The sequence below is a fragment of the Bombina bombina genome, chromosome 3 (genome assembly GCF_027579735.1).
Source record: "Bombina bombina isolate aBomBom1 chromosome 3, aBomBom1.pri, whole genome shotgun sequence".
In the NCBI taxonomy this organism is placed as follows: Eukaryota; Metazoa; Chordata; class Amphibia; order Anura; family Bombinatoridae; genus Bombina; species Bombina bombina.
Window position 1 is genome coordinate 1,237,085,793 of NC_069501.1, and position 23,185 is coordinate 1,237,108,977.

At 37.1% G+C, this 23,185-nt stretch overlaps 1 protein-coding gene across 1 annotated transcript in view; it reads right to left on the reverse strand.

Annotated features, from left to right (window-relative positions):
- Window positions 1-23,185, reverse strand: part of C2CD3 (C2 domain containing 3 centriole elongation regulator) — a 171,377-nt gene that overhangs the window by 127,414 nt on the left and 20,778 nt on the right. Inside the window, exons 4-14 of the mRNA XM_053708737.1 lie at window positions 21,403-21,569; window positions 20,449-20,645; window positions 17,081-17,219; window positions 16,764-16,916; window positions 15,285-15,432; window positions 14,506-14,624; window positions 13,723-13,932; window positions 12,368-12,477; window positions 11,836-11,954; window positions 7,724-7,855; window positions 6,865-7,314 (exon numbers count right to left, since the gene is read on the reverse strand). Of these exons, the coding sequence (XP_053564712.1) occupies window positions 6,865-7,314; window positions 7,724-7,855; window positions 11,836-11,954; window positions 12,368-12,477; window positions 13,723-13,932; window positions 14,506-14,624; window positions 15,285-15,432; window positions 16,764-16,916; window positions 17,081-17,219; window positions 20,449-20,645; window positions 21,403-21,569 (1,944 nt within the window). The remainder of the gene's footprint in view (window positions 1-6,864; window positions 7,315-7,723; window positions 7,856-11,835; window positions 11,955-12,367; window positions 12,478-13,722; window positions 13,933-14,505; window positions 14,625-15,284; window positions 15,433-16,763; window positions 16,917-17,080; window positions 17,220-20,448; window positions 20,646-21,402; window positions 21,570-23,185) is intronic.

Below are 23,185 nucleotides of genomic sequence, written 5' to 3' on the forward strand. Positions count from 1 at the left end.
TCTCATTGCGGAAAGACGTGTCTTTATAAAGCTCCTGAAGTTTAAAACATTTTCTGTGGGTTTTCTACAGCAAACCTACATTATTTTACACCCTTGTTAACATCTGTTCAGCTGGGATCCGGCAGGTGTTAATGGATGATCCAACTGTGCTTTTTCCTATGCTCTTTGAGACAGCTGTGCGACATTCGTCTCCACAGGCCTAGAGGCCATTTTACAACCTGCTGCGCTTAAGCAGTGTGAGGATCTCAAGAAGCAAGGCCGGTGTGAGGTGTGAAGCATAGGTCTGGAGCTGCCGCACATATATCCCCCCATAATTCTGGGGTTAGGATATCCTGTAATAGGATAATACTACCATACAGCAATCTGATGAATCTACAACAGGGATCTGCAACACATACCTCGAAGATGGAGTCCAGCGAAATGAACCCTTTAGTAATAACCAGCAATATTTTGAACAAGCTCTTTTTACTACTTGAGAGATACTTAGCCGCAGCCTGGGGAACTGGCGACATTCTGGTTCAGCAGACAGATATGGCCGCAGCTGACACAGCTACAACTACACCATGAAGCAGATGGCACTATCTAACGGGGCCAAGCTTACAGAGGAGAGAGCATCTGCAACTTCTTACTCTGGGCACCCTAAGGACACTGTTATGGGTACTGCCAGGGTAGGCTTAATAACAGTACAGCCTTCTGTTTGCCCACAACCAGCTTCCACTGAGACTGCCAATTCTCCTGACCAGAAGAGTAAAAAAATCCAACACTCTGCTTCACTGCCAGGCGCAGTGATCTTAAAATACGCAATGCCAATACCAGAGGATACATGGAGGATACAGGCTGCTATCATAAAGCTAGCTCTGGAATCACCCAGTCCTAGAAGCAACAACAGGGAGTCACTGCTATCTGGATGACTGTTCCATGGAGATGCATCTCTCAATGCAGACAAGCTTGGTTCAGCAACCTCCGCTTAAGGTCTTTGTACCCCGAACTCCGAAACTTGCATCTATTTTTTGAGAACTGGTGTGGGTTAAGTATGAACACTACTCTCTTTACTTACTTAGTAACTGATCTGCATAACAAAAGTGCTAGAAACTGGAACACCACCTACAATTACCCCATGCATCTTTATCAGATTCACCTAGAGAACTCTATAATACAACCTACTGCCATCTTCGCTAAGGGACCGGATCCTGTTGTTACTGGGGGCTAACAAAGTCAACAGCACTCATTGACAGCAGCAGCGTTTATATCATAGCCTAGAATTATAAATCAGGAACCATATTTATGAGATGCTATGAATGACTCTGTTAATAGTTTTCACTATATTAAGTTATAGATTACTCTCGGTCTCTATAGACCGCAATATAGGTATATTACCCTTACAAAAATGTAGACCTAGCAGCAACATTATCACCCTTTCCACAAAAATAAATGCTAATTGGCTAAAACTCACTTTTTACCCTTCTATCCGCAATGTTTTTAGTCTACCAATAGCATCATTAAAATTCTTAGAATCCATTATGGAAATCAAGAAGGCTCCGCTTTGGCAGATCTCAGCGGTAAGGTAACATATTGTAAGGGATATGTTATATTTACCACATACCCTTTTATAATAAAAGTCCATAAGCCCTTTTATTATGTACATTCTGGTCTTGCAGCTAGCGGTCAGAGCTGCAGGTGAGAATAATATCTGGTTATCTACTTTGTTGTTACTATGCTCTGTGTCAACTGAGAGCTGGCTCAATCATTCATTTCACTTTTACTCCTATAATGATTAGCAGATCCATTTTGGCCATTCACATAATTCCCTAATCTCTCACCCTCAGTATTATATGTCATTACCTTTATAATACAACAGCACTTAAAACTTCTCATTTAATTCACCAGTCCCGTTTTGTTTAGGCTTTTTATCTGGCCAACAGGTGGCGCTGTTTATATGGAATATAGAGAAATACTATCGGCTAGATTACGAGTCTTGCGTTAGCCTTAAAAAGCAGCGTTGAGAGGTCCCAACGCTGCTTTTTAACGCCCGCTGGTATTACGAGTCTGGCAGGAGAGGGTGTACCGCTCACTTTTCTTCCGCGACTCGAGCTTACCGCAAATCCCCTTACGTCAATTGCGTATCCTATCTTTTCAATGGGACTTGCCTAACGCCGGTATTACGAGTCTTGGAAGAAGTGAGCGGTAGACCCTCTCCTGTCAAGACTCCTACCTCATTTAAAAGTCAGTAGTTAAGAGTTTTATGGGCTAACGCCGTAACATAAAACTCTTAACTAAAGTGCTAAAAAGTACACTAACACCCATAAACTACCTATTAACCCCTAAACCGAGGCACCCCCACATCGGAAACACTTTATTAAAGTTACCTGGTGTCTCCAGTAGAAGCCTGTTTCCAATAAAGAACTTTTGTGGATTTACTGTAAGACTCAACGCTTCTTTTTTCTTTTTCCTCTTTATAACGTTTTTAACTCCTAAAATGCCGACCGGACAACACCGCCACTTTAATAAATATATTAACCCCTAAACCGCCGCACTCCCGCCTCGCAAACACTAGTTACATTTTATTAACCCCTAATCTGCCGTCCCTAACATCGCCGACACCTACCTACATTTATTAACCCCTAATCTGCCGACCCCAACGTCGCCGCAAGTATATTACATTTCTTAACCCCTAAACCTAAGTCTAACCCCCCCTAACTTAAATATAATTTAAATAAATCTAAATAAAATAACTACAATTAAATAAATTATTCCTATTTAAAACTAAATACTTACCTATAAAATAAACCCTAAGATATCTACAATATAACTAATAGTTACATTTGTAGCTATCTTAGGGTTTATTTTTATTTTACAGGCAACTTTGTATTTATTTTAACTAAGTACAATAGTTATTAAATAGTTATTAACTATTTAATAACTTCCTAGTTAAAATAAATACAAATTTACCTGCAAAATAAACCCTAACCTAAGTTACAATTACACCTAACACTACACTATAATTAAATTAATTACCTAAACTAACTACAATTAAATAAAATAAACTAAAGTACGAAAAACAACAAACACTAAATTACAGGAAAAAAAAATAATTACAATTTTTTTTAAAACTAATTACACCTACTCTAATCCCCCTAATAAAATAAAAAAGCCCCCCAAAATAATAAAAATCCCTACCCTATACTAAATTACAAATAGCCCTTAAAGGGGCCTTTTGCGGGGCATTGCCCCAAAGTAATCAGCTCTTTTACCTGTAAAAAAAAAAGCCCCTTGAAGATCACCCTACCTTGAGACGTCTTCACCCAGCCGGGCACAAGTGGACCTCGAGAGGAGCAGAAGTCTTCATCCGATCCAGGCAGAAGAGGTCCTCCAAGCGGCAGAAGTCTTCATCCAGACGGCATCTTCTATCTTCATCCATCCGGAGCGGAGCAGGTCCATCTTCAATCCAGCCGACGCGGAGCATCCTCTTCAAATGAAGTCCAAGCGAAGAATGAAGGTTCCTTTAAATGACGTCATCCAAGATGCCGTCCCTTGAATTCCGATTGGCTGATAGAATCCTATCAGCCAATCGGAATTAAGGTAGGAAAAATCCTATTGGCTGATCCAATCAGCCAATCGGAATACAAGGGACGCTATCTTGGATGATAGCGATGATAGGATTTTTCCTACCTTAATTCCTATTGGCTGCTAGAATCCTATCAGCCAATCGGAATACAAGGGACGCTATCTTGGATGATGTCATTTAAAGGAACCTTCATTCTTCGCTTGGACTTCATTTGAAGAGGATGCTCCGCGTCAGCTGGATTGAAGATGGACCCGCTACGGATGGATGAAGATAGAAGATGCCGTCTGGATGAAGACCTCTACCGCTTGGAGGACCTCTTCTGCCCGGATCGGATGAAGACTTCTGCCCCTCTGGAGGTACACTTGTGCCCGGCTGGGTGAAGACCTCTCAAGGTAGGGTGATCTTCAAGGGGTGTCAGGGTGCCAGGAATCAGACTGAGACGAGAAGTGCAAAAATAATCACACCTTTATTCATAGCAAAAAATAATAAAAAGTCCACAAGTCAAATAACAAGCCAGGAATCAAAACCAGAGCTGGTAGTCAGACGAGCCGAGTCAGGAGCCTAAGCGAATAGTCAGACGAGCCAGAATCAGGAACAAGGAAAACAGCAGAGTCAGGAACAAGCCAGGGATCAGGAACCAGGAAGGACATCAGGCAGCCAGGTAATACACAGGAACTCTCACAAACAGGTCTGAGACAACGCAAAGGCAAAGCATACTGAACAGAGGCCCTTTAAATAGTAAGTGATGACATCACAATTCTGAGACTGCATCCTGTCTCACATGGATGATGCACACCAGTCTGACCATAAAAGGAAGTGTAGGAAATGAGCAGCATCCCCCACAATGCACCATAGTCAGGAAGAGAGGTGAGTAAAATGGCTGCCAGCAGTACATGGCAAACAGGGAAAAAACCCTGACAAGGGGGTAGTGTTAGTTTTTTTTTTAAGGGGGATTGGGTGGGTTTTAGAGTAGGGTTGGGTGTGTGGGTTGTAAATGTTGGGGGGGGGGTATTGTATTTTTTTTTTTACAGGTAAAAGAGCTGATTACTTTGGGGCAATGCCCCGCAAAAGGCCCTTTTAAGGGCTATTTGTAATTTAGTATGGTGTAGGGATTTTTATTATTTTGGGGGGCTTTTTTATTTTATTAGGGGGATTAGAGTAGGTGTAATTAGTTTAAAAAAATTGAAAATTTTATTTATTTTCTGTAATTTAGTGTTTGTTGTTTTTCGTACTTTAGTTTATTTAATTTAATTGTAATTAATTGTAGTTAGTTTAGGTAATTAATTTAATTATAGTGTAGTGTTAGGTGTAATTGTAACTTAGGTTAGGGTTATTTTACAGGTAAAGTTGTATTTATTTTAACAAGGAAGTTATTAAATAGTTAATAACTATTTAATAACTATTGTACCTAGTTAAAATAAATACAAAGTTGCCTGTAAAATAAAAATAAACCCTAAGCTAGCTACAATGTAACTATTAGTTATATTGTAGATATCTTAGGGTTTATTTTATAGGTAAGTATTTAGTTTTAAATAGGAATAATTTATTTAATTGTAGTTATTTTATTTAGATTTATTTAAATTATATTTAAATTAGGGGGTGTTAGGGTTAGACTTAGGTTTAGGGGTTAATAACTTTATTATAGTGGCGGCGGCAGATTAGAGGTTAATAAGTGTAGTTAGGTTGCGGCGACGTTGGGGGCGGCAGATTAGGGGTTAATAAATATAAATGTAGGATTCGGCGATGTTGGGGGCAGCAGATTAGGGGTTCATAGGGATAATGTAGGTGGCAACGGTGTCCAGAGCGGCAGAGTAGGGGTTAATAATTATAATGTAGGTGGCGACGATGTCGGGGACGGCAGATTAGGGGTTAATAAGTGTAAGATTAGGGGTGTTTAGACTCGGGGTTCATGTTAGGGTGTTAGGTGTAGACATAAAATTCCTTTCCCCATAGGAATCAATGGGGCTGCGTTAGAAGTTGAACGCTGCTTTTTTGCAGGTGTTAGTTTTTTTTTTAGCTGGCTCAGCCCCATTGTTTCCTATGGGGAAATCGTGCACAAGCACGTTTAGCCAGCTTACCGCTACCGTAAGCAACGCTGGTATTGAGGTGAGATGTGGAGCTAAATTTTGCTCTACGCTCAACTTTTTGCGGCTAACGCCAGGTTTAAAAAAACCTGTAATAGCAGCGTTGTCTTAAGGGAGCGTTAAAAAAAAAGGCTCGTTAGCAACGCACCCCTGTTAACGCAAAACTCGAAATCTCGGTGTATATGTTTTCCAAACTTATACTTACATTACAGAGCATCTCTGTTAATGCTGTCAAATATGTCTTACTACTTAAAGGTTTACCATTATATTATGTTTGTTTCATTTATTTATGTTCATAGTTATTAAATCAGACAAAATGTGGTTTTAGTACAGATTTATTTCAGAATGCTGCCTGTGCAGTCTGTTTTGGCTATTTGCATCCCCTCATATCTGCAATGGTATAAATACTAAAGCTAATTTAACTATTTAATGGCTCCTTTTTTTTGTTCACTAATAAAGTATTGAATCTTATAGTTCAGAATTATATACCAAGGGTCCAAAAGTGGCCCTATTGCTATATATATATATATATATATATATATATATATATATATATATATATATATATATATATATATATATATATATATATATATATATATAAATAAACCTCCCATGTCATATACAAGTGGTATTCAAGATCCAAGAGAGGCCTGGCTAGATTCAGGAGGTAAAAAAACCCCCAGAGATTTCCTTTTTTTTAATCTATTATTATTACCCATGTATCACTAGAACAACCAATAGTGTGATCTTTACTGTGCCAGGTATATTTATATACTGATGTTTCATTGGTTAGGAGTTACTATTTTTTTTTTTACGTTATAGGTTGTATGCCACTGTTTACTGTACAACCTTTTGAACTCTGTAACAGAACTCTATGTCTTTTTATATGTTAAGATGTACCTGTCAATTGGAAAATTAGCTCTCAATATAAAATCATTTAAAAATAAAATGTATATAATGGTGGCAAGCACTAACACAAAATGTCTGCTGTATATTTAATAAATCAAAGCTCAGGTAGAATAGTTGGAAGTGGTACATACTAATAACTTGTTATAACAGAGACATCCTGGACTGTACATAGGGAAGGAACACTAGTATAACTTAATTTGGGAGAATTAAACGACTTCTAGATTTTTGCATATCCTGAGCGAGGTCTAGTGATAAATATACAAACATTAAATATGGACATAAAAATAGAGGAAAAAGAAATACCTGTGAAAAGTTAAACACAGGCTGAGTTGTGCCCCAAGCTACAGAAGAACGAGTGGCTTCTTGTGCAGAGAAGAGTTTGCAGTTCAGGTAGGGATTACACGATGAGGAAGAGTTGGCGCTTGCAGTTGTTAACCCTTTACCCTCAGGCACCATGAGAACAACGTGCAACAGTAAGCCATCTTCTTCAGGTGGCATTTCTATGGCTTGTGACAATGGCATTCTTTGTACATCGGTTACAGTATGCTGCAGATCACTTTGCCGGACAGGTGGAGCATAATACATGGACTTGGCTTGTATAGAAGTATCAGTATCGGCAGCAGGATGAGATTCGGGCTTTGTGATGGTCACACCATGGTGGAGAGGGTATGATTGCATCGGCTTTGCTGATCCAGAAGTTTTCTCAGTTGTGCTTAAAAGATCTTTGCTTTCTCCTGCAAGCTCTACAGAAACCTGTTACATAAGAAGATATCCTAGATGATCAAAAGCAAATGTTACCTGCATAACATTAGTAAATTCCTCTCCTTCCCTTGTAGAGTCACATAGCTAATCTAGTTAACAAAACACAATAGGGTAGACAAATGTAAGGTATATTAATAGTTGTTACTCGAAGAGAACATTCATTTTTTACATGATCATTGCCATTGCAATATAATGCACAAAATAAGAACCCAGCAATCATTCCCAGTTATATTTTATGTTAAGGCCACAAGTCCTTCATGCCGATTACTGTTCTGTATACACAGGAAGCTCACTAATGCCCTTACATCAGGTATGTGGTAACTCTGAGCATGCGCCATGGACATATTAACCTTTACACAAATATGCTTAAGTAATTCAATCTGCTGTGCCAAAGTAATACCTTTAATGGACCAACAGCTGTCTTCTCCTGATTGTCCTCACTGCAGAGCACAGGAAGATTGCACGTCACAGACAGACTCTCCGATTTCAGAACATCACAAAGGGAAAATGAGGCAGAGCCAATCAGGCCTGGCTAGAGACATGAAACCCAAGAAAATTCAGAAATGTAATTTCAAGTAAAACCTGTTATAACAACAACATAACAAAAGACATTCATTGTATGCCTTCAATTCAAAAGCGAATCTCTAGTTAAACGCATTGTGAAAGGTGTGTTCTTGTGCCTCTCCAGACAAGAATAAAGCTGGCGATCAAGTAGCATAAATACATCTCTGTGCTCTATCTACTCGCCAGGAGTGCAACTTTGTCTACGTCTTAAAGTGAAGGTCAATTTACATGAATCGGTGCCGGTTTTTAATAATCCTATTAAAAACAAGGGCACTTTAATTAATCAAAATTGACATTTCACTCGTTTTCTTCAAAAACTTACTTTTTAATCCTGACAGCAGCTGCAGCGCTTCCTCCGCCCGTCGCAAGCTCTCTTCGCCGGTCCAAAATGATGAATCCGGCTTCCTCCAATCACAGCGTTGCCTCAGCCCATGATTCCCCCGGGGGGGAAGCCGTGATTGGAGGAAGCCGTATTCGTCATTTCTGACGTATGAAAAGGCTTCCGATGGCCGGGGGAAATCGCTGGAGCGGCTGTCAGGATTAAAAGGTAAGTTTTTGAAGAAAACGAGTGAAATGTCAATTTTGATTAATTAAAGTGCCCTTGTTTTTAATAGGATTATTAAAAACCGGGCATTGATTAATCTAAATTGACCTTCACTTTAAACTCTTTTGAAGAAGTAAAACACATAGGGCCAGATTACAAGCGGTGAACTAAAAAACTTTTTTACTTGCACCCTATCTGCGCTCAAACTAAAATTTTATTGCGGCCGGGTTATTGGAATTTCAAGTACCTCTATTAAAAACGAATAAATAGGATATTGCATGTTTTAAGATATTTGACTGGGAAGGGCTCAAAAGTATATATATATATATATATATATATATATATATATATATATATATATATATATATATATATATATATATATATATAAAAAAAATATTACATATTATGGGTAAGCTGACATTACCCAATCGGCTCTGGGTAAAGCTAGAAGTAATGTAAATCCCCCATCTACAAGGAAGACGCCCTGCCGACCCTGTGGCATCTACCTCAAGTGAACCTTGGGGAATGTGTGTACAGGTATACCCCGCTTTACGGCGATCCACTAATACGGCGCCGCTGCAAATCCGGAAGTCGTTTCTCACTGCGGCACTTTAACACTGACCGCGAGTCAGGAGATTGCACAAAATTGCATGAGGGCTCTTATGACAGGGCGCACTGGCAAGACTCTGTTGGGGTTGCTAGAACTGTGCAATGTTGTACTGTACAGGATAATTTGGTAAGTGCATTATATACTGTACATTAGTACTGTACACACAAGTTCTTTACAAGCACTATTTATTTGGACATTAAAGGTACAGGTATTGTATGAAACAAAAAAGAAATAAATACAGTAAAGTACAGTACCTGTACTTTCACTTCCAGATCAATATGCCATGCCAGAGTGCTAGTGACAATGAATAAAAGTAACAAGAACTTGCACTCACTGGTCTTTCCTTCAAAAAACACACCATTTATTGTGACGTTTCGGAGACAGAGTATCCCCTTCCTCAGACAAAGTGTAATGGCAAACACATGAAGTTTATAGTGCAAACAAAGTGATAACCCCTCCCCTCAATTAAGACCAAAAACCGCCAAAAGTGCAGTCATGGCAACCACCTAAACAAAGTGGCAGTGTTGATATTCTTAATAAGTCAATATATAATGTTAAAAAACATACATAAAGCTGATCAGTGATTATTAGGATGGGTGACTAAACACTAATATACTAAACATAAAGTGAAGATAAAAATACAGTAATCCAACAATAAATGGAATCTTATCACTATTTAATAGTTCTATATATGCTTAATATTATAGGCTTCATATTGTAAAGCAGTGTGGGAGGGCCTCAGAACAACAAACAGTCAATGCTTCAATGATTGAAACCTGGTGCAGACCTATCATGTATCAGCCCAGTTGCGGTTTATAAAAACACCCATATCATTTACAATCTTATAGTGTAACTTGCCATTTTAGATGGCTTCCAACCTGATATTTTAAAACAACTTGCTGTAGAGAAAACCGCCAAGAAACTATATGTTACACACACCCGGGCACCATGCCCACGAATACCGGAAGTGGAGGGGAGGAGCAAGAAGCTGGGGAGAGACGTCACGGCATTATATATATATATATATATATATATATATATATATATATATATATATATATATATATATATATATATATATAGTGCAAAAAAGGAACAGAGAGGCAGCACATCCAAAAGGTAAACCTTTAATGTATTTGGATCCCTGTGAGGTGCTGGTCCTTCACTGTATGTGTGTGTATAATATATATATATATATAAATTATATTTTTTTTATTAAAAAGTGTATATATCTGTGTAATACTTTACTTTGTGCAAATTTATTTTAACATTTTGTTTAACCACAGTTTAGTTTTTTTTTTTTGCTCAAGCGCAAACTATAACTTTCTGTTCTAGCACAAATTAGCGCAGTCAGGAAATCCATTAAAAATATATTGACTGCCCTCAAGTGAAGTCGGGCGTGCTAGTCCTTCTCTGGTTAGCACGCTTTACCATGGACTTGTAATATTAAAGTCCCATACTAATGGTAGCACAGTCCATTGATATTTGTTATCATGCCCGCACTATCAGTGTGCCACTTGCAAAGGGATTCATCGTAAAAGAAGGAGATTTGTTTTACAGAGCACTTTATTTTTTTTACACTATGTGGTTATACTATATTTTGATGCTGAGATACTTGAAAAAAAATCTTATTTTTTTTTTAAAAAGGGACAGTAAAGTCATAATTAGACATTAATGATTTAGAAAGCGCAGAAATTTTTAAAAAACTTTCTAATTTACTTCTATTATTTAATTTGCTTCCTTCTCTTGTTATCCTTTGCTGAAATGTTTATCTAGGTAAGCTTGGGAGCAACAAAGAACCTAGGTTCTAGCTGCTGATTGGTGGCTGCATATATATACTGATTGTCATTGGCTCACCCATGTGTTTAGTTAGAAACCAGAAGTGCATTGCTGCTCCTTCAACAAATGATACCAAGAATATCAAGAAAACATTTCATAATAGAAGTTAACTGAAAAGTTGTTTAAAATTGTATGTTCTACCTAAATCATGAAAGAAAATTTGTAGGTTTCATCTCCCTTTAAGTATGCCAGTAACCTCAGTCTTTGAAGGGTTGTGGGTAATACAAGGTATTTCCAACATAGAACAGTCCTCCCACAGCGGTAGTAAAGATAAATACAGAGGGATTTGCTTTAGGAATGCCTGGAGAATTCCTAACAACCATGACCATTCACATACGCATAAGGATTTCTCAACGTACAACTTACTATTTTTCTCAGGTATTATAGTGAGAGTGCAGGTACAGTAGTGCTTGGCAGGAGTAACACTGCTAGATTGGGTGGTGCAGACCTGATACAGTAATGTATAACGGCACCGTTAAAGCAGGATATAGAAGTGTTATTCATTTTGGTTTCAAGTGCTATGCCAGTAGGCCAATGTTTTATTGTAGTGTTGGTGTATGAAGACAAGCTAGACGTCCAAATAAGTGTTATAAAAGCAGTATCAGTATTTGAAAGCATTATATGTGTTTTAACCAATGCAGTGCCATTACTAGCAGGAAAGGGGATAGACAAGAATGTTGGTTCAAGGCTGTAATTTAAATAGTGATATCACAGATGATGTAATCAGTTATATTACAGGTGATGTCATGGGAGAGAAAGGGATAACCATTTACATTTTCAGTTTTTTGGGTGCGTAAAATTCAATTTAATTAGGGCCTCTGCCATTGTCTTCACAATATTGGGCCACAGTCTTTAACTAATATTGGCAACAATAAAGTGCAAATGTTTAAAATTAATTGTAAACCAAAATAATTTCATATGTATTACCCCAAAAGTAGCCATATAGATATACCTTTTTCTGGGATCCCTTCCGCAAAAAGATCTTAAACGTCAGATCCGTGTTCCACCAGTGTTCAATCATTTGCCCACTAAACATTATGGGAAAAACAAAGCGCTGCTGGAACTTCACCACTTGAAAAGAAAATAAAAATTGAATATTGTAAGCTCCGTAGGACACGAGACATGATGTATGCACATTCTTGTAACACAATGGAGAACAGCCATATAAAGCAATTCATATTATTTGGGCTTGGCATAACCTTTAAAACTGTTTTTACAAAGTTTTATTTCATGCACAAGTAAACTTTTTTTATGAAAGTCTGTGCCTTGCAAAAAAAAAAAAAAAAAATAATAATAATAATAATAATAATAATAATAATAATAATAATATATATATATATATATATATACACACATATATATACACACACGGTATATATCACGCAAGGGTTAATACATTTTACAGTTAGAAGATTGAGTACAGTGAATAAATTAGAAAATATTTTGGATGAGACAGATTAGCATTGTTATAGCAAGGTACTTACATCCTCCTACAATCTTGCTTGAGACCAGGCGAGTGATTTCAGTTGCCAAGGAGATGTCGCCCGCTCTATTTTTGGATGACACTGGAAAGTGGAACTCTACAAAGTAGGTTCTGGCAACATGATGAGAATAAAAGATACAGATAATCTATCCCCAAAATACGTGTGTAAACATATATAAAAATAACAGAGGTTAAAAACTGCAGAGGATTTGTTATGATTATGAAGTAAAAAATAAAGCACATATCCAGGGAACATATGAAATGCATAGTATCAAACACATCACAACAATTATACTACAGTAATATTTAAAAATGTTAAAAAAAAACAGTAACCGCATTACTAGAGAAGCCTCATCTTGAATATTGAGAACAATTATGAAAACCATTTAAAAACAAACTAGGAAATAAAATGGTTTATGGCCAGAAAAAAAAGTATGAAATGAAAAAGTATAATGAAAAAGTAATGAATGAATTACCTTAATATGTATACATTTAATTCAAGAAGGGAGAGGCTCGTGCAATATAAATATTCAAGTATTTAAAAGGATTTTATAAAGTAGATGAGGTGGTTTTTTTCTATAGAAATACCAGAAAAAAGGGCCAGGACCTCTTGTTAGAGGGCAACAATTTCAGGAGTAATTTTCCTATGCATTTCATTACAGAGAGGGCAGTTACTTAATGAAACAGAGTTCCAGTAGAGGTAATAAGAACAAAATCTGTAAGCATTAAAAAAATACCTGTTATCCAGTTAACACTTTGCATACAAATATGGAAAAATCTAATTGTCTTCTGTTTCTTATCTACTTTAAATATCTATGGTTCTATTAAAAATAATTTCCCGTTAATGTACACTAGTACTATTAGAGGGTAGAGGTTACAAAAATGGGTATGTATCCCTGCCTTAAAAAGCCTATAAATATTGATTTAAATGCACTGAAGACCAATAGTAAAATGTGTAAGAGCACATGGGAAGAAAATAAATTTCTTTTAAGTGCTTATGTGTCAGATGAATGTCCTTTAAATGGCCATTATAGTGAGGAAAAAGACATGTGCTCATTGTTAGAGCATGCAATTAAATCACTACTGACCCTGTAACTCTATGTTAAACACAAAGTGGTTAAACAAATAATTAAAGTATTGCTGAAGCGAAAACAGCCGATGAACCGATCAGCAGCGCTAGTCGCTGGGAAGATCCATACTATAACAATGAACTTTAGTAGGGTCAATCAATCAAAACACAATTTCTCAAAGATAAGCACAACCCCAAATCTGCAACATTCTAATATAAACAATTATACTTATGCTACAATAACATAAACATGAGGAATTAATTGTTATCTTATTCTGCTGACTTACTGTTTAACAGAAGACACCGGCCGTGGAGGCTTCCCTCTGCTACTACCCTTGCTTGGCGTGATCTGTGAACTCTCTAGTGGGACCCTTAAAGACTCCACAACAACTCGTGCAATATGCATTCGGCCTAAGAGAGTCAACTGATCCATAGTGAGATTAACAGCATCTGATTTTGGGACTTCACTGTGTAATCTTTCTGGTATCTCCTGAATGCTGAAAGAAAATAACAGCACTGTGTGTAAATAAAATGTGCTGCTTGCTGTACAACACCAACGTGCTTTTAAAATGACCAGTAATGATAACCAAATTATATGTAACTACATTATATAGTGCTCCAGTAATGATAACCAAATTATATGTAACTACATTATATAGTGCTCCAGTAATGATAACCAAATTATATGTAACTACATAATATAGTGCTCCAGTAATGATAACCAAATTATATGTAACTACATTATATAGTGCTCCAGTAATGATAACCAAATTATATGTAACTACATTATATAGTGCTCCAGTATTTTTTCTGTTAACGTGATATGTAATTATTTTGTTAAATGTAATGCTATATAATGAAGCAACGTGAAACCTCAGGCAGGTTGGTTGCGTGTCATAAGACTTCTTATCACACTTTCTCTCTTTCTACTAAAATATTCGAGGAAAACTGCAATCACATATTTACAAAAAATCATGGTAGCTATAAAATTATTGCCTCTATTAGGATCTGAGAGAAAAAAAAATATGTTCATAGATCAAGAACTGCAAATGAAACTTGTTTCAGTTTACCTGGTGTCCCTTAATGTAATATTTTCTTCAGCTTGAAGCACTTTATTTTTAGCTTTTTTACTGCAAATTTTAGGCTCTTCTTCATCATTAATGTAGTCACTGAGGCTGCTGTCTGATTTCTGCAAAAACATTACAATACATAGATTTATTAGAAAAAAAATTGAGCGAGCAGGCACTTTAATCAATAAATAATTGAATATATGACTTTCATTATAGCATTATTATTATTGTCACAATTCACACCCTATTAAAGTATTTAAATCCTCCTTTTTAAGGTCTCTAATTGTGATCTGGACTGTTTTATTTGCTAGGCAATGCAAATTCTAATACAGTGTTTTTAAACTGATAAATGAAGGTCGCCTTTATTTTTAGTGATGATTTATCATCATTTAAAGGTTACATTTTCTGCATAATAGAAGAGGCAAAGATATAGTTGTATATAGGCCCATTAAAACCATCCAGAATATGGCAATAAAAGATCCATAACATTTATATATACACACATTATATTTCTCGGTTTGGTTCCTTTGAAATAAAGTCAAGTACACACATAAGCAAGACATCTAGTTTAGTCAAGCACTCAAATCTCTAGTAACACTTTTACTGTAAGAACCTATTTGTTAGACTGCTCTGTTGTTCAGGATTATAACTTATGTAGACATCCACTGTCGGCGGAAGAAGGAATGAAGGATAGGTAGGTACCCAGATCTCAGCAGGGTGACCTACCAGCATACAACAAGCAGTATTTCAGTTGCACTTTATCCTGCTTTGGGACTTACAGGTGCTGTATAAAATAGTTTCTCTAGCAGGCTTTGGTCATACAGCGGGTCATTAAGTTCACTCTCATTGCAGAAGTCACTTCCTCCCGATACAGATTCCGGAGGCGAGCCCACTCCATCCCAGTAATGTCCATGAGAAAAAGCAGAGCTGAGAGACAAGAGAGAAAAAAAATCACAATTAAAGATCTTAATTCTAAATACTGTATAACCATTTTCTTATTTTATCATATGCAAATGTTCCTGTAACCAACACAACAAGCCTTGTATTTTCTGTATGTAATATAAACAAGTAGATTCTTTAGAATGCTTATGTGACTGAATAACAAGAATGCTTTGAGCAAACAGGAAATTTTTAGAAAATTATTAATTTGATTATTTTTTTAGGTTTTAAAAAAAATGATATTTGGGTAGCTCAGCAGAAGGTCTGCGTCAATTTTTAGAGAACTTACAGATATTACTAACTTCACTTTCCACAGAAGGGGCAAATATAAAATTATTATCATAGGAACCCCTTAACAACTTTAAAGATATAGTTTAAAGGGACAGTTTTCCATAAACATTTTTATTGTTAAAAAGATAGATAGATAGAGATAATCTCTTTATTACCCATTCCCTAGTTTTGCATAATCAACGCAGTTATATTAATATACGTTTTACCTCTGTGATTACTTTGTATCTACGCCTCTGCACACTGCTCCTTATCTCAGTGCTATTTATAAACTTGCATTTCCCCAATTAGTGCTGCTTCATAAACAACTCCACGGGATTGAGCACAATGTTATCTATATAGCATACATGATCTAGCACGGTCTGGCTATGAAAAGCTGATAAAATGCACTGAGATAAGAGGCGGCCTGCAAAGGATTAGAAACAGGCAGAGATTTAGAGGTTATAAAGTATATTAATATAACAATGTTGGTTGGGCAAAGCTGGGGAATGGGTAGTAAAAGTGTTATGTATCATTTTAAACAAAAAAAAAAAATCTGTCCCTTTAATATGTTAAAATGTAGGTAAAGGAATACAGTTATAACTAATAAAACAAAATAAAAAAAGATTTAAAAAGAGATTGAAAGTGCTTAACCTATTAGTTTCCACTGAGGGCTGAAATGCATTGCTATGCAACAAAAAGAACCCCCTCTACAGCAGTTAATAGAAAAGTAAATTATGTTCTCGCAAGACTGTGGCTGGAATGTACTTGTAGTAGCTGCGGGTTATTTAATAAAGCAGTAAAAATACAGAACTTCTTCATTTTTTTTTGGTTAAAGTATTTTTTAATTTAAAAGAAAAAAAAAATCAACATAATTTAAAATGTCCTAAAGTTTTATTGTTTTCGTCTATAACAAATAGATCTCAATTTAATGTGGTGACAGCTAGGGGGGGGGGAAACAACAACAGGACAATCTCTATTGACAGCTGGAAATTTCCATTAGAAAAACTTGAAATTTCACTATGGCTATAAAAATAAATAGCAGACAATACCTGCCGAGGAGAAGCTCAATTGCTCGGGTCTCACTATGAGTGTCTATTTCAGGTTGTGCGCAGTCTGAAGGTTGGTTAGCACGGTCTCTACTTGCAGAAGACTTCTGGACATTTAACAGATTTTGGAGAAGTAATGAGGACTCAGGTGCAGATCTGCAGTTAAAGAAAATATGATCACAAAGATATAGCTACTGATCTTGTTCCTTTTAAATTAAAACTAACTAAACATCTGCATGATGCATAGTATACTCCTAAAAATGACAATGAAAAGATATAAATCTGACCTATCTACTGACTCTCCCCTGCAATAGCCTCACCTTGATGCTGCAATACTGTAAGGCTGTTTTTTCAGAGTGGGAGGTAGCAACGAATCAACATCACGATCCACACTGGGTTCAGATCTCAGCGCAGAAACAACCATGGCATCTCTAAGTTTGCTTCCTTGGTCCAGAAGAGCTAAAAATACATACACAGCTGTATGAATACAATTTACTATCAGGAAGGGAAAAAACACTAGACAAAGGTGTTACAACCTTTATTTGGAAAAAGCAGTGCTTATTAATTTATTTTTGTAATATAGCATTTTATTTATTTTACGGTACAACTACAATGATTCTTTATGTGTTTTGCACTATATATTATTCATAAAGAAGGATGAAAGAAACATGGGAGCAAGGAAAACATTCATCCTCATAGCCTTTACAATTTTAAAGGGACATTAAACACCTTGAAATTGTACTATGTTTAATGTGTAATTTTTTTTAAAAAAAAATAGCAATGTTCTTTTTATAATTTACTTTGCCCCCTTCCTGTAATTTAATTTATTTTTTTATTTTTTTATTATTAAGGTTCAGAATATGGCATACAAACAGTGAATATCATTGTGCTAGAAACAATCAGTATAGATTAGGAGAGCTATACATTATATGACAGATATCATGTTTAGTGTACACACATTTGCCAAATGAATTGTATACCCACCTACAAACACATGCGGTCACTCTTGGACCTCGATTAACGAGTAAGTTATGAAGCAACGGTAGGCAAATTGAAACAGAATGGGGCCACTTTCGGGTCCCGATTGGTGAACCACAGTTTACTAAAAATAGGTGCCACATATGTACATAATAATCTTATGGGTCCAAATCGATAGAAAGCTAAAAGAAAAATTAGAACTGATCGCTTTGGACCCCTCGCTATTGAGGTTAATGAAAAATACTCTAGTTTATATCTTTTATGTACCTGTTAGAAGAGTGAGATCTTGGACTTAACAGAAACAAAAGGGACTTCGCAGATGTTAAAACCCAGTGAAACACATGCTATGGTAGATAAATAAAAATAAGCAGAGACGCGTGTAAACTGTAGGAACCGTGGAGGGAGAATATGCTAGGTGTTAACCTAAGCCGAGGTCATCAAGCTTATTAGGTGCCTTCCGAATGTGTAATATACAATATGTCCCTGAGTAACAGTGTTGTGAGGAAGGAAAACATCAACTTGTGGCAGCATGAACTGGTTGGGAAACCTTATGAGAACTAAAACTGTATAGTTAAGCCATAGTATAGGCTTCTAGAACAAGTTATAAATAGCAAATAGAGTAAACTAGCAAGCCTCAAATATCCTACCCCATCTAAAGGATCTATTGTTTGTCAAATATTAGAGACCACAGTAGGATAAGCAAGTACCTATCACGCTATTGCGGCCGCCGACAGCACAACAGTGAAAATATTGGCCAAGTAGCGAACAGCACTATAGTTTTATATGAACTATCTGCCTCTATATAGTGAGCTTATTAACTAATTCCTCGTTTGGCAACCATCACAGCATATTTGGGGAGATTACATATAGTACAATAAAACCTATAGGGTTAAATAGACACTATAATAAAATCTATTGCTGAACAATAAAAACTGACAACATTGGTATCCTCAATGGCATTAAAATGTGTAAAACGGAGTAAGATAAAAAGAGAACCCTTAGGTTACATACTCTCTGGGCAGAGGAAAGATAATAGTAACAAGCAATGAGCCTCTGGTAGAGGTACAGTAGAGAAGTAAATGTGGCTGTGTATCTTAGAGTCAGCAGCACATTACAAGAATAAGATGGAAAGTAGTGAACCTCATCCTTCAGGGTCGTTAGCCGTCATTAAGGTACACTTAGACATGGATAAGGGGCTCTATGTGTAGGCTTGACACAAACAAGTACGGTTTACAATAGAAGTTCACCCATATGTATAGGGATGTCTTCACGTTACCGGATCTCTTCAGAGTGCCATGTTACAGACCGCCATTGCATTTGAATCTGCCAATTCACCCAATGCCAGATCTCATAATGGTCAAGGTATAGTATGATCGATGATAGGAATTTGACGGTAACTCTTGGGAGGCATATGAGACAGGAGATCACTGCTGCAGAAAGTTCCCGATCACATGCATCGGTAAAGGAATTGGTTGTGTCTCTGTGATGCTGCGTTTGCTGTCCTGTGGTAAAATAACGTTGCATGTAATATCCCTCTCTGACTTCTCATCTGCAGTCGACCGATTTACCTCTGAGGGCTTCCTGTTAGTGAGTGTCTGGTTTCTTTCATGTTCATCCTGGGTAGTAATTATGCGCTGGGGCCCCAAAGCGCTACCACCTTTAGTTACTGCAGAAACAGGAACAGGTTCCAGTTGGGTAAATAGTCGGGATCCAGAAATGGTTCGTGGGTTAAACGCCATGTGTAACGTGTCATCAAAGGCTGCACGGTAGTCCCTGAATAGAAGTCTCAGCTCCTCCAAAATATTAATAGCACTCTCCAAAACTGATCCTTTGCGTAAGATATGAAGCAGGCATGTTAAGTGGAATTGTTGCATTAAAGCACACAAAGTGCTGCTTAACGACAGGGCCGAGGGCACCCTGCCGGGGGTTATGGTGAAGGCCGAGATTTTGAAACAGCTCCAGGTGCCAATGCCAGCAGCAATTCTTGAGATTCTAGGCACAATAGTTGCGGCTTTTACATCCTAAAACAGCTCTCAAAAAATGTAGTATGGATCGATTTGCTATGGAATGAATATTTCAAATTTTCAGAGAAAGGCTGTAGCAGCATGCGGTTATACGACTGATCATGGCCGCTGCCCGGAAGTCGTCCCCCCCCCCCCCAGTGCTTATTATTTTACTTTAGTTTGATGGATGCTCAGTACCATAAGCATTTGTAGAAGGAAAACAAAATTGATAAAGAGCTCCTCACAAAAAAAACAAAAAGAAAGAACTAAATGGATATTTAATAATAAAAAAAAAAAAATCAATAAAAAAAAATCCTTATAGTTATATTTTATTTAAAACATAAATCCTGAGGCTGCTGTTCTTTATGTTCCTATAATATGAGACTGGTTATTGTTGCTGTTTAAATAAAATGAGTATAATTTTTAAATCAATTTAGTAACACGTGTGTTGCTGGCGGTATTGGCAATGGACTGTGGATCTAACAGACATCCAATCCCGGACTGTATGTTGTATATTTATCCATGTAGCAACTTTTTTCTTTAATAAAAAAACAAACAAAAAGCAAGTGATCAAAACCAAATAGAAAATGTGTACTGGAGTTAAAAGACCAAACAGATCTAAACAATAAAGCCCAAAATACACAGAACAAAAAAAGTAATGCAGCATAGAGATATGAGATTATATTCATACTCCAGCAAACACTCACCTGAGAGCAAGTCTTTGGTAGCAGGCGCGCAGGTAGATTTATGTGCATCTTTGAGCTGCTCTGCAGAGGTTTTCTCCAGTGTTCTGTAATTAGGTACCTGTTTTCTGGTGGACATATTCTCTATCAGGAGACCTTTCTCCACATTTAGGTTGTCTTGGGATCCACCATTCTTTTGAAAATACAAATGATCTCTGCCCCTACAGAACAACATACTCATTAAAACAGCCGCAAATCTGCCTTAGGGATACCTCTCTGGCTCTAGGTGTAGTGCATTTTTATATTAAAGGGAGATTACATTTCATTTAATTCCCCATAAAATTATACATAGTGTTTTCCTGCAACATAAATCTGAAAATTGTAGTCTTTTTCCACTAGCCACAGATAGACTGGACTGCTTGTTAGGTGCAGGAGCTCATTTAGATTTCTTTGTAATTAGCCAAAGCAAAGATACAAGGTAAAAATGACTAAAAAGGCTTTTCTAGTGGTATGTCCCTGAGTTGCAAAACAATATACAGTTTGGTAACAAAATTACAGTTGATAAGCTTTTAAAACATGTATGATTATGCAGATAATCTGCAATGCAGTGATTCATTTCTGCATACGTCAAACAATCCTTTAATCCCATCCTGGGAACTTTAGCTATATGACCCTGTATAGTGGAGAACATCTCTGGCCCTATCTTTTTTGTTTTATCTCCATTTTTGTTCTGGAATTTACCGGAAGTCTCTAGGAGGAGTGTTACAAGTTTACAAACAATATTTTATTTAAAAAAACTATATTGGTACCAAAATAATAACCTTGGGTGGAGAAAGAAGAAGTTAGAAAGAAGCCAGTCATAGCTAGTTTTGTGAAAAACGACTCTAATTTGTAACTAATCCTGTGTGTTTAACGCTATTGGCTGCCCTGATGTGGGCCCTACCATGAAGCAAGGAACCGGTGAAGTGCAGCGGTTACCTGGGTGTAGTGACTCTGCTGTCGCTCTCAGACTCTTTGAAGCCAGCTGAGGGGACAGTGAGTTTTACTGTCTGTGACACTCCACCATCCAAACTAATGTCTGTATTAACTACAGAGCTGCTGCTAGTGTCATAGGTCTCTGACAAGGGTTCCAGTGCCACAAATACCTGCAAAAAGGACCAGAAAATTACATCAAAAACAGGAGAAAATATCAGACTTAAAGATGCATTATCATGTTAAAAAAAAAGTTTTATATCTTTTAAAGGAACATTACAGTACTTATGTTTTATTTGCATAGTATATATCAACAAAGAGCTATTTTGCTTATCCACTTTGCCAATTAGAGACAGATATAAATGAGACCCTGTACTAATTAAGTAATCATGGTTTAGAATGTTGCAGGTTATGTGTTAACTTCTCTGGATACAGTGAGAAAATGGTCAATATAAACGCTGGTAATGTGCAATACTGCCATATCTACATTTCCTGAGATAAACACTTCAAGCAGGAATGATATGTGGGTGGCAGCAGCTGGAGCCTTCATTGTCAGTCAGTTGATGCGTCACCACAGGCTTGTGAAGAACACTTTTCCCCTCATAAATAAGCAAACAAATAAATAAATAAGCTTGTAACTTAAAAACTAAAAAAAAAAAAAAGTCTGCATCTTTTTATGAACCCAAAAACCAGCAAAGTAATAATTTCTAATGCACCCAAAATGCCTATTTATTCTCCTTACTCCCTTTAAATAAATCGTGTGCAAAGCCTTAAAGGGACATGAAACCCTAAATGTTTCCTTAATGATTTAGGTAGAACATACAGTGTTAAACAACTTTCCAGTTTACTTCTATTATCAAATGTCCTTCATTCTCTTGGCATCATTTGTTGAAGGAGCAGCAATGCACTACTGGTTTCTAGCTGAACACATGGGTGAGCAAATGACAATCGGTATATATATGCAGCCACCAATCAGCAGCTAGAACCTAGGTGCTTTGCTGCCCCTGAGCTTTCCTAGATAAACCTTTCAGCAAAGGATAACAAGAGAAGGAAGCAAATTAAATAATAGAAGTAAATTGGAAAGTTGTTTAAAAAGGTCTGCTCTGTCTAAATCATGAATGTCTAATTATGACTTCACTGTCCCTTTAAATGTAGCCACGCTGTATAAAGTACTTTTAACTCCCATGCACAAAACTAAATGGTGCAGTGTCATTACCTCTCACAACACTATAAAACAACCTATTTCAAGCCATGACCAAAAGGTACATATTGTCTTGCACAATATGTCGGGAGCACTACATGGCAGGAAATAGTGCTGCCATCTAGTGCTTTTGCAAATGGTTAACATTCATTCAAAACTGCTGCCATATAGGGGTCGATTCTTAAAGCAGCGGTGGACAGGGACGCACATACGCGCCCCTGTCCTCCATAGCTCGCCTCTGGCGGGCTGAATTCCCCTGTGGGAATTCATCATTGCACACAAGTGTTTTTTTGCGCTCGTGTGCAATCCCGGGGAGATTGACAGCTCCTGCCCACGCTTGATTGGCTGTGCGCGGGCAGGAGCTGTCAATCTCCCCGATTGGACGAGACCGAGGAGAATGAAATTCACAACCTAAGAGGTGGCGAAAGGTTAGGGAAGCAGCGGTCTGATGATACGGACTGCAGTGTTCTCTTGTGTGAACCTGCAGTCGCAGGGGCGAAACCTGACAAAATATTATATACACAATACTGTGCCAAAGTCTTAGGCCACCGTTAGATTTGTTGTTTTAGGACATTTTAATGACCATCC